At 50.4% G+C, this 12,457-nt stretch overlaps 1 protein-coding gene across 5 annotated transcripts in view; it reads right to left on the bottom strand.

The window, feature by feature from the left end:
• DOCK3 (dedicator of cytokinesis 3) overlaps window positions 1-12,457 on the bottom strand; it is a 301,507-nt gene that overhangs the window by 109,072 nt on the left and 179,978 nt on the right. For all 5 annotated transcript variants that reach the window (XM_073562529.1, XM_073562530.1, XM_073562531.1 and 2 more), the window contains 2 exons: window positions 10,663-10,804; window positions 10,277-10,443 (listed from right to left, as the gene is read on the bottom strand). In XM_073562529.1, the coding sequence (XP_073418630.1) occupies window positions 10,277-10,443; window positions 10,663-10,804 (309 nt within the window). The remainder of the gene's footprint in view (window positions 1-10,276; window positions 10,444-10,662; window positions 10,805-12,457) is intronic.

The raw sequence follows: 12,457 nt of genomic DNA, 5'->3' as shown, positions 1-12,457 counted from the left end.
GCAGCTGAATTCCCAGCTTGGAACAAAAAGTCCTCCAAAATCTAGAGACAAACTGGACTCCTCTGTCAGATACAATGTTCTCAGGAATCCCATGCAAGCGAACCACCTGTTGCAAAAACAAGGGCACCAACTCTGAGGAAGATGGCAACTTAGGGAGTGGTACAAGATGGACCATCTTAGAGAATCTATCACAAATCACCCAGATAAGTGTCATTCTCTGAGAGACAGGCAGATCAGGAATAAAATCCATTGAAATATGGGTCCATGGCCTCCTGGGCACCAGCAAAGGCATCAACAACCCACTAGAGCGAAAAGAAGGTTTAGACCAGGAGCAAGTCCCACAGGACTGCACAAAATTCCTGACATCACGAGACAAGGCGGGCCACCAAAAAGACCGACTCACCAAATCTCTAGTACCAAAAATACCTGGATGACCAGCCAATGCGAAGCAATGAACTTCAGACATTACTCTTTCTCCACTGGTCAGGAACATACAATTTTCCAATGGGACAACGCTCAGGTTTGTCCTCCTGAAACTCTTCCAGAGCACGTCTCAAATCGGGCGAGATGGCAGAAAGAACTACCCCCTCACCTAAGATGGTAGCAGGCTTGGTCACAATAGGAGAATCAGCAAAGAAACTCCTAGAGAGGGCGTCTGCGTTGACATTCTTAGTGCCTGGAAGAAAAGAGACCACAAAATCAAAACGTGTGAAAAACAAGGCCCACCTAGCCTTTCTAGGATTCAAGCGTTTGGCCGACTCAAGGTAAATCAAATTCTTGTGGTCAGTGAGGACCACGACTTGATGTCTAGCTCCCTCCAACCAATGTCTCCACTCCTCAAATGCCCATTTCATGGCTAACAGTTCCCGATTCCCCACATCATAGTTGCGTTCAGATGGGGAGAACTTTTGGGAAAAGAAAGCACAGGGATTCATTTTAGATGTTACCGGATCTTTTTGGGACAAAACAGCTCCTGCACCAATCTCAGAAGCGTCCACCTCTACCTGAAACGGGAGTGAGACATCAGGTTGCCGCAAAACTGGAGCAGAAGTGAACCTCCGCTTCAGCTCCTGAAAGGAAGAAACAGCCTCTGGAGACCAATTCAGCACATCAGCCCCCTTCTTAGTCAAATCAGTCAATGGTTTGGCAATACCAGAAAAATTAGCTATAAATTTACGATAAAAATTAGCAAAACCCAAAAACTTCTGGAGGGCCTTCAAAGAAGTGGGCTGAACCCAATCATAAATGGCCTGTACCTTGGCCGGGTCCATTTCAATAGTTGACGAAGACAAAATAAATCCCAAAAATTAAATCCTCTGTACCCCAAAAAGGCATTTCGATCCCTTAACATACAGGGAATTCTCCCTCAAAATCCGGAACACAGTCCGAACATGTTCCACATGAGAGTCCCAATCCCTGGAAAAGATCAAAATATCATCCAGATAGATGATCAAAAATGTATCCACAAAGTCCCGGAAAATATCATTCATGAAGCACTGGAAGACAGAAGGGGCATTAATGAGCCCAAAAGGCATCACCAGGTACTCAAAATGTCCCTCCGGAGTATTAAACGCCGTCTTCCATTCATCCCCATGCTTAATGCGAATAGGATTATACGCCCCCCTGAGGCCAAGCTTGGTAAACCAGCAAGCACCTTCAACTCTAGAAAATAGGTCAGAAATCAGGGGTAACGGGTACTGATATTTAACAGTATTTTTGTTGAGGGAACGATAGTCAATACAAGGTCTTAATGAACCATCTTTCTTGGCCACGAAAAAAAAAAACAGCACCCAAGGGTGAAGAGGATGGTCTAATATGACCCTTCTCCAACGACTCCTTAATATAAGATCGCATAGCCTCGTGCTCGGGTACAGATAAATTGAAAAGTCGACCCTTGGGAAATTTACACCCAGGGAACAACTCAATTGCACAGTCATATCTCCTATGAGGAGGCAAAGACGCAGACTTATTCTCACTAAATACATCATAAAAATCAGCCAAATAGTCAGGAACATCATGCGACTGGGGAGAGGTGGAGAAAACAGGAGCGTCACTAAGAGCACACCGACAACCCCAACTCACCACAGACACAGATTTCCAATCCAAAACTGGATTATGGATTTGCAACCAGGGAAACCCCAGAACGATGGTATCATGCAAATTATGCAACACCAAAAATCTGCAATTTTCTTGATGGTCTGGGGCGACCCGCATTACCACCTGGGTCCAAAACTGAGGCTTATTCTTCGCCAAAGGATATAAAACAAAACCATACGGAACCAAATGTATATCCCAGTAGAGTCGCCCACTATGTAGTGCCGTCTCAATGGGAAATGGACACTCCAGCATAACATATTAAACAGAGAAAAAAAGGGAGTACAAGTCCAATATCATAAAAATAAGCAAAGTTTATTAAACATGTAGTACTGACAGTTACATAAATGACAAAAGATATATAAAGGATCAGATAAGTATCTGCTGCTTGTTAGTCCTAAGAATTGACAAAATAAAGTGCTTAGTGCCTGTAACAAATATGGGCCATACTTGAGGGATATAAAGGTAAGAGAGATCCTAACAGGTGCGCATCCTGAAAAAATCACTAGTGGCCTGGTGGCGGCGCTGCTTGTGGTCCTTGGCAGAGTTCAATATGGGTAAGCACTATGGCTTGGGATAGTGATTTTTTCAGGATGCGCACCTGTTAGGATCTCTCTTACCTTTATATCCCTCAAGTATGGCCCATATTTGTTACAGGCACTAAGCACTTTATTTTGTCAATTCTTAGGACTAACAAGCAGCAGATACTTATCTGATCCTTTATATATCTTTTGTCATTTATGTAACTGTCAGTACTACATGTTTAATAAACTTTGCTTATTTTTATGATATTGGACTTGTACTCCCTTTTTTTCTCTGTTTAATATCTTCGCCAAAGGAGTAGCATCAATACCCCTCAAAGGGATAGACGTCCGCAGAAGTGTCATAGGAAACCCACAACGTTTAGCAAAATCCAAGTCCATCAGGTTCAGAGCCGCTCCTGAATCCACAAAAGCCTTAGCGGAAAATGTGGACAGGGAGCAGTTCAGAGTAATTGCCAGAAGAAACTTAGGTTGTATACTGCCCACAGTAAATGTGTGTGCAAAACGTTTCTCTCGTTTAGGGCAGACAGAAATAATATGAGAGGCATCTCCACAGAAAAAACACAGCTTATTACGCCTTCTGAACTCCTGACGTTGCGCCCTAGAAAAAACTCTATTACATTGCATAGGTTCCGACACTTGTTCAACAGGTGGCAGCATTTCCCGTGTAATTTTACGTTCACGTAAACGCCAATCAACCTGAATGGCTAATGACATAGAATCGTCAAGACCAGAGGGAACAGGAAATCCCACCATAGTATCTTTTACAGTTTCTGACAAACCCTTCCGAAAGAGAGCTGCCAAGGCACCATCATTCCAGGTAGTAAGAACCGCCCACTTTCGGAATTTTTGACAGTACAACTCTGCGGAATCCTGACCCTGGCTCACTGCCAACAGGGCTTTTTAAGCTTGATCAATAGCATTAGGTTCATCATACAACAACCCCAAGGCCTGAAAAAATGCATCCACATTAGTCAGAATAGGATTTTCAGGTGTCAAAGAAAACGCCCAATCCTGGGGATCGCCACGCAGCAAAGAGATGACAATTTTAACCTGCTGCACAGAGCTCCCCGATGAGTTAGGCTTCAAGGCAAGAAATAATTTACAATTATTCTTAAAATTCAAAAATTTAGACTGATCCCCAAAAAACACATCAGGAGTAGGGATCTTTGGTTCAGCAGCATGTGAATGAGCAAGATAGGCGGAAATTCCCCGCACTTCAGCAGTAAGCTGCTCCACACGATCAGACAATTGCTTAATCTCCATTAAGAAAAAATTCCTCCTATGGCCCCAGAGGAAAAAATATAAATAAAAAAAAAAAAAATTCTGACACTTTTTTTTTTTTTTACAATTCATTCCTGCTATTGTGTACCCTAGAATCTGCGGTATGGCTGGTGATTCTGTTATGAATGAGTCACCGGAGGAGGAAAAAAAAATGCAAGCTAAGTCCAGAAAACCGGAGAGGTTGGTAGCTAACGGATTGCAGACCCCTGATCCTATTCACACAACTAACAGTAGCCGTGGAGTGTTCCTACGGTGATCCTAGACACCTCGTCACAGCCGGAGAACTACATAAGCCTAAAGAAAGAAAGGGGAAATCTAAACTGCCCCAGAGCAGACCCCAAAGCAATAGACAACCCCCAACATGTATTGTCGGTGAAAACAGATGAAAACACAAACACAGACAGAAAGACAGGCAGAGCAAACGATAGGGCCCAACTAACTAGATAGGAAAGGACAGAAAAAATGTTAGCTGCAATCCGCAAAAACCCTACCAAAAATGTCCCAACACGTCTGATAAGAAAAACGGCCCTGAAGTCACTAGACTTCAAAATCCCTATATCAGCACTCCGATATATTCTGAAGACAGAGCAAAAGAGATTTAACCGATCAGGGACAAAATGGAAATTCAGCAAAGCCCCAGTCGGGGCCGGTTGAACACAAAACTAAGCAAATCAGACAAAATCTCAACAATAACAGAGCAAAACTTAGCTTTCAGAAGACAGGAACTGAACTGGAGTCCAGAGCTCAGAGGAGAGAAATCACCAGCAACCTTACAAGGGCGTCGGCAGCCTTATATCCACTCAGAGATTCCGGATGTCCAATCGCAATCCACCTGTTCAGATGACAGGTTTCTCCCATCCAAATCAGTTTCACCACCTCCTTTCACCAGCAGAGGGAGTTCATCGGACATCAAAGGTGAATGAGAAAATGAGCTCACAACAGCTAGGGCTTTTTCCTGAGGGAGAATTACCAACCCTCGTCAAGTGTCGAAGACCATTCCTAAGAAGGAAATCCTCTGAGCTGGCACAAGGGATGACTTCTTCGCATTGACTTACCACCCTAAGCGGGAAAGAGTCTCTAGTGTGATGTTGACATTTTCCTCGCATGCCCGTCTTGAAGGGCCCTTGACCAATAGGTCGTCCAAGTAAGGCAAGACAACTATGCCTCGAGAATGCAATATGGCGATGACAACTGCCATAACCTTTGTGAACACTCTGGGAGCCGTGGCTAACCCGAAAGGTAGCGCCACTAACTGAAAATGCCGACCGTTGATGGCGAAACGCAGGAACCTTTGATGAGGAGGAAAGATGGGAATATGCAGATAGGCGTCTTGGATGTCAACCGAGGCCAAGTATTCTCCCTGCTCCATGGCTGATATGACTGAACGGAAATACTCCATCCGGAAATGTCTGATCCTGATGAATTTGTTCAGAAGTTTGAGGTCCAAAACAGGTCTGACAGACCCGTCCTTTTTGGGAACCGCAAACAGTTTGGAATAGAAGCCCTGAGCCTTTTCGTGCTCTGGCACGGGAACAATGACCCCATTGCGCTGGAGCGATTCAATGGCTCCCAACAGAGCTCTTGCCTGGGTATCCACCCTGGGAAGACGAGAAAGAAAAAAACGTTTCGGAGGGTTTCTGACAAACTCTATTTTGTAACCTGAGGCCACCAACTCCTTTACCAATGCGTCGCCTGCGACACTAAACCAGACGTGGCGAAACCAGAGTAGTCGGCCGCCCACCTTGCTGGTGTCGTCTGGTAAACGCCTCGAGTCATTTGGCTGACGATCTTTGGGATCTGGATCCCCTCGATCTGGGCTGTTGAGTACGCATTCTCCCCAATGGGTTGGTTCTGTATGAGACCTGCCGCTCGCTATACTATTTGGGGCGGCCTGAAGCGGTGGGATTGGCCGCTGTGGTCCACCTGGATTTGCGAAAGGCCCGAAAACGTGCCTGAAAAGGGTGGCGAAAAGGTGGTTTGACCTTTTGTTGAGGGAGAAAACCGCTCTTTCCTCCTGTGGAGTCGGAGGTAAGTTGATCTAACTTCTCCCCAAAAAGACGGCCGCACTGATAGGGCAGGGAAGTCAAGGACTTCTTGGAAGTAGAATCGGCCCGCCATGTCCTTAACCATAGAGCTCTTCTGATAGAAATTGCGTTAGCGGCAGCGAGTGCCAAGCAATTGGCTGCATCCAAAGATGCATTGAATACGTAGTCTCCGGCCATCACCATCTGACTCGCGATCTCCGATATCTCTGCACGTAGCTCTTGCGCGACCTTGATTAATGATTCTGACCATGAGATCATGGCCTTGGCTACCCAAGTTGCTGCGAACGAGGGAGAAAGCGCTGATCCTGACGCCTCATACTGAGCGAGCTAAGCTCTCTATGAGGCGATCCGTGGGATCCTTAATAGAGGAACCACTAGGTACGGATAACAGAGTTTTAGTGGCTAGGCGTGACACCGGTGGATCCACCATCAGAGATGCCGTCCATTTTTTACGGAGGTCCGGGGCAAATGGATACCTTGCTTCGAGTGCCTTTTGACCCGAGAAACGCCTGTCTGGTCGTTCCCTGTGTCGCTGCACTATGTCCTCAAACTCAGGGTGACAGGAAAATATTCTGTGCCGCCGCTTCAGTCGCTTAAACGCCACCTAATGCCCTGTAGCCGCTGCGGGATCATCCTCAATCCCCAAGGTCTGATTGACGGCTTCTATGAGGCTGTCCACTGACTCACGTGACCCTGGAGCATCAAGGTCAAGGGGCTCGGAGTCGAAATCTGAGGTCTGCTTGCTATCAACCACTGGTGACGGGGAGCGAGAAGCAGAACTTACGGATGCCAAAGCACCGGATGGACTGGGCGACACCGCGTGGATTCTCTTCCCCTGGGTCTGCTTGGAATGAGAGCGGCCCCTGCAGGCCGGAGGCTCTAGTGAGGTGGAGGTTCCCTCTAAGGCTGGCGAGCCACTGTCTCTGCCCCTATCTGGGGTCTGAAGGGATTTGATTGCCCTCATAAGCGACGCCATGGACTGTGATAGTGATAGGCCCACTCTGGGGGGGTTCGGGACCTCGGTCGCAGTCGCAGGGGAGGGCTCCTGGGCGCGTTCGGACTCGCAAGCTTCGCATAATCGCTTGGTCTGTGCCCGCGGAAACGCAGCCTGACAAGTGATGCATGCAGCGTAAAAAAAGTGTGCGTCTTTGCTTTTTCGGACATGCTGTATCTGTCCGCTGCTGGGGATGGGGGTGTAGGGTCGGTGGGCCGGACTGGGGGGTGGTCCCTCTGTATACCGCGCAGTGACGTACAGACACAAGATGGAGGCAGTTTTCGGGTGCAACAGGTCCAAGTTTATTTACCGCCGTCCGAATGACGGCTCTGACAACACACCGCAATTCCTTCACGGCCCTCCGTTTCCAGGCCCCGGTACACACACACCGTCCCTTTTCACTCTGTGACGCTCTGACAGCTCCGTCACTGTGGCTGCCGTAGGCCTGTACACCAACAGTAATTTTACTGGTCATACGATGTTCCAAGTACGGTGTCCCACACCCGGAGCCTCGTCTGTACTGCGGCACTTCGTGTCAGGACCACCCCCCTTGACTTCCTTTCTCCTCAGTCCCCTAGTTAGGTTTTCCTCACAGAGCACAGACTGTCGCAGTCCTCGTCACTGGAGCTCCCCCTGGGGACTGGAATCTTCTGGAACCCTCCTGTCAAATTTATAGCTTTCCCGGTTCCCTGTAACTCCGCCCCCATGACCAACGGTTTCTTAGCCCTAAGCTGATGTCAAGTCCTATGCTCACACTCCTCCCTGCCCTCTAATGTCAATTCCAGGTACTGCACGCCACCTACACTATCCTAGCTGTTTTCCCTTCTGTCACAACTGACATCCTGCCTGACAAGTGCAAACCCCTTTGAAACCTGACCAGTCAGTCCGTCCGTCAGGTCACCTTCCCTACAGGGGGAGGAGGTAGCACCTCGTTTTCCCTGGAGTGTGGCCTCTCGGGCAGCACCTACCCCAGTCCTGTGCCCCCACGTTCCTGGACGCCTCCACATCAAAATCGCGCGCCACCAGCTGTGGGGCGGGCCGCCAGCATATAAACCGCTCCAGGGGCGGTACTTCCGGCTCTGCGGCCTAGCCGCGCTCCGAAGCCGGAGACTAAATTTATCCACCGCCGCCCAGGCCTGGGGGGTGGGCCGCCGGAAGTGAAGCGCGGCCCGGAGGCGGAACTTCCGGCCGCGGCCTAGCTCCGGCTAAAAGCCGCAGCCTCAATTTATCCCCTGCCCACGGACGGGGGGGGAGGGAATGGGGGGGGGGTGTTCAGACCTTCTATGGCGCCACAAAAACTGGCGCTACTTACTGGCGTGGGCCTCTCCTCTGCAGCCATGCCCAGCCAAGAATGGCCGGTGGCATCCGCCGGCTAAGGGCTCCAGCCCCGGATCTTCGCCGCAGGAGCCCTCCCAGGCCCTGTCCTCACTGACGATCCTCTTCAGCTTCCCAGCTCAGGTATGTGTGGGGGCCTTAAAAACAGGACGGTGCAGGCACCCTAGCTCCGTCTAACCCCTTCAGGGGGTGAGGAGAGGGACCGTCCGCCGCCTTGCAGCACCGCAGTCGGAGCATTGGTGGAGCAGTGGAGCCGCATGGACTAGTCTTGTGCCTCTGTACAGCCCATGGTTTCAATACCTAGGGGTGGTCAGGGCTAAGTCCGGCATCGTGTCCCACGTCGCGGGAGAGGATACGTGGAGGGACACTCACACGTGCTCGCCCATTGTTGGTTTGGGGAAATCGGACCCTTTCAATAGGATCCGTTGCCCCTGTCTCATCTTCATGGAAAAAAGTCTGGAGCAAAAAAACAGACGTGTGCCTCCATGGACACTAAGCAAAAAATGGATTTCCACCTGCAATTGGGGCGAGGGTGTATACTGCGGAGGAGGAGCTAACCTACTTTTTTCACTTAGTGTCAGCCTCCTAGCGGCAGAAGCATACACCCACAGTATCTGTGTCCCCCAATGAGGCGAAGGAGAAAAAGAGAGGAGATAGTGTGAGAGCGCTGCACTCTATCCATAGACTCTGAAAGAGAGAGGAGACAGTGTGAGAGCGCTGCGCTCTATCCATAGTTTCTGAAAGAGAGAGGAGATCGTGTGAGAGTGCTGCACTCTCTCCATAGACTCTGAAAGAGAAAGGAGATAATGTGAGAGCGCTGCGCTCTATCCATAGACTCTGAAAGAGAGAGGAGATAGTGTGAGAGTGCTGCACTCTATCCATAGACTCTGAAAGAGAGAGGAGATAGTGTGAGAGTGCTGCACTCTATCCATAGACTCTGAAAGAGAGAGGAGATAATGTGAGAGTGCTGCACTCTCTCCATAGACTCTGAAAGAGAAAGGAGATAATGTGAGAGCGCTGCGCTCTATCCATAGACTCTGAAAGAGAGAGGAGATAGTGTGAGAGTGCTGCACTCTATCCATAGACTCTGAAAGAGAGAGGAGATCGTGTGAGAGTGCTGCACTCTCTCCATAGACTCTGAAAGAGAAAGGAGATAATGTGAGAGCGCTGCGCTCTATCCATAGACTCTGAAAGAGAGAGGAGATAGTGTGAGAGTGCTGCACTCTATCCATAGACTCTGAAAGAGAGAGGAGATAGTGTGAGAGTGCTGCACTCTATCCATAGACTCTGAAAGAGAGAGGAGATAGTGTGAGAGTGCTGCACTCTATCCATAGACTCTGAAAGAGAAAGGAGATAATGTGAGAGCGCTGCGCTCTATCCATAGACTCTGAAAGAGAGAGGAGATAGTGTGAGAGTGCTGCACTCTATCCATAGACTCTGAAAGAGAGAGGAGATAGTGTGAGAGTGCTGCACTCTATCCATAGACTCTGAAAGAGAGAGGAGATAGTGTGAGAGTGCTGCACTCTATCCATAGACTCTGAGAGAGGAAATAATGTGAGAGTGCTGCACTCTATCCATAGACTCTGAAAGAGAGAGGAGATAATGTGAGAGTGCTGCACTCTATCCATAGACTCTGAAAGAGAGAGGAGACAGTGTGAGAACGCTGCACTCTATCCACAGACTCTGAAAGAGAGAGGAGACAGTGTGAGAGTGCTGCGCTCTAACCATAGACTCTGAAAGAGAGAGAAGACAGTGTGAGAACGCTGCACTCTATCCACAGACTCTGAAAGAGAGAGGAGACAGTGTGAGAGTGCTGCGCTCTAACCATAGACTCTGAGATAAGACAGTGTGAGAGCGCTGCATTCTGTCAATAGAGTCTGAGATGAGACACTGTGAGAGCGCTGCGCTGTAACCATAGACTCAGATGAGACAGTGTGAGAGCGCTACACTTTATCAATCCGGTGTTGGCTCCCGTCACTCACCTTAAACTCGTTGTCTTTGTCGCGGGCGCCGCGGTGGAACGGTCGGTCGTACCGAAACCTGCGGACGTTGTTTACGCGGTAGAAGCTCTTTATCCTTTCAGGAACCTGGTCCATGTTCAGCACTCTCGGGGTGTCGGGTAGAGGGGTGACTGCATAAATCTGCAGGTCTAGAGAGACAGTCAAGGGAGGAACCATCACAGCAGCACTGAAAATGAATACCCGAACTTTGTGACTGAGCAGCTGTGACCTGCACTGACACACTGTAACAAACCCACCCACGGTGTGACTCAATAACTGTGAATGTTTTCATTCACTGACTGTAAGCAGAGAAGGTGAGTATTGTGCCCGCACAGTGCCCAGGAATGTCCGCCCTCCCTGCAGGATACACTGGGAATCGCTCTGCAGGATCGTGTCGTCGGGATGGTTGAGATGCTGCATCGCGATGGCCTGCGGGAACTCGCCAAGCATCCGCTGCTGGAACGCCTCCAGACGCTCGTAGTCGTGACCGCGGCACACAAACTCCTTATTCTGCAAGACAAGGAGGACGACATCTACATCACCGGGGGGGTATACAGGGAACGGTGCAGGGGGGCTGCATACACAGAACGAGGGACCTGTCTGCCTGTCTGTACTGGAGGAGGAGTATACGGGGACGGTGCAGGGGGGCTGCATACACAGAACGAGGGACCTGTCTGTACTGGAGGAGGAGTATACAGGGGACGGTGCAGGGGGGCTGCATACACAGAACGAGGGACCTGTCTGTAATGGAGGAGGGGATATACAGGGGAGGGTGCAGGGGGGCTGCATACACAGAACGAGGGACCTGTCTGTACTGGAGGAGGAGTATACAGGGGACTGTGCAGGGGGGCTGCATACACAGAACGAGGGACCTGTCTGTACTGGAGGAGGAGTATACAGGGGACTGTGCAGGGGGGCTGCATACAAAGAACGAGGGACCTGTCTGTACTGGAGGAGGAGGAGGATACAGGGGACGGTGCAGGGGGGCTGCATACACAGAACGAGGGACCTGTCTGTACTGGAGGAGGAGGAGGATACAGGGGACGGTGCAGGGGGGCTGCATACACAGAATGAGGGACCTGTCTGTACTGGAGGAGGAGGAGGAGGATACAGGGGAAGGTGCAGGGGGGCTGCATACACAGAACAAGGGACCTGTCTGTACTGGAGGAGGAGTATACGGGGACGGTGCAGGGGGGCTGCATACACAGAACGAGGGACCTGTCTGTACTGGAGGAGTATACAGGGTGATGGTGCAGGGGGGCAGCATACACAGAACGAGGGACCTGTCTGTAATGGAGGAGGGGGTATACAGGGGACGGTGCAGGGGGGCTGCATACACAGAACGAGGGACCTGTCTGTAATGGAGGAGGGGGTATACAGGGAACGGTGCAGTTTGGGCTGCATACACAGAACGAGGGACCTGTCTGTACTGGAGGAGTATACAGGGTGATGGTGCAGGGGGGCTGCATACACAGAACGAGGGACCTGTCTGTAAAGGAGGAGGGAGTATACAGGGGACGGTGCAGGGGGGCTGCATACACAGAACGAGGGACCTGTCTGTACTGGAGGAGGAGGGGTATACAGGGGACGGTGATGGGGGGCTGCATACACAAAACGAGGGACCTGTCTGTACTGGAGGAGTATACAGGGATGGTACAGGGGGGCTGCATACACAGAACGAGGGACCTGTCTGTAATGGAGGAGGAGGGGGTATACAGGGGACGGTGCAGGGGGGCTGCATACACAAAATGAGGGACCTGTCTGTAATGGAGGAGGAGGGGTATACAGGGGACGGTGCGGGGGGGGGCTGCATACACAGAACGAGGGACCTGTCTGTACTGGAGGAGGAGGAGTATACAGGGGACGGTGCAGGGTGCTGCATACACAGAATGAGGGACCTGTCTGTACTGGAGGAGGAGGGGGTATACAGGGAACGGTGCAGGGGGGCTGCATACACAGAACGAGGGACCTGTCTGTAATGGAGGAGGAGGGGTATACAGGGGACGGTGCGGGGGGGGGGGGCTGCATACACAGAAGAGGGACCTGTCTGTAATGGAGGAGGAGGGGGTATACAGGGAACGGTGCAGGGGGGCTGCATACACAGAACGAGGGACCTGTCTGTAATGGAGGAGGAGGGGTATACAGGGGACGGTGCGGGGGGGG

This window comes from Dendrobates tinctorius, unplaced genomic scaffold, assembly GCF_039654945.1.
Source record: "Dendrobates tinctorius isolate UK_male_01 unplaced genomic scaffold, ASM3965494v1 ptg000357l, whole genome shotgun sequence".
NCBI lineage: Eukaryota > Metazoa > Chordata > Amphibia > Anura > Dendrobatidae > Dendrobates > Dendrobates tinctorius.
This window is presented reverse-complemented; position numbering and strand designations above follow the sequence as displayed.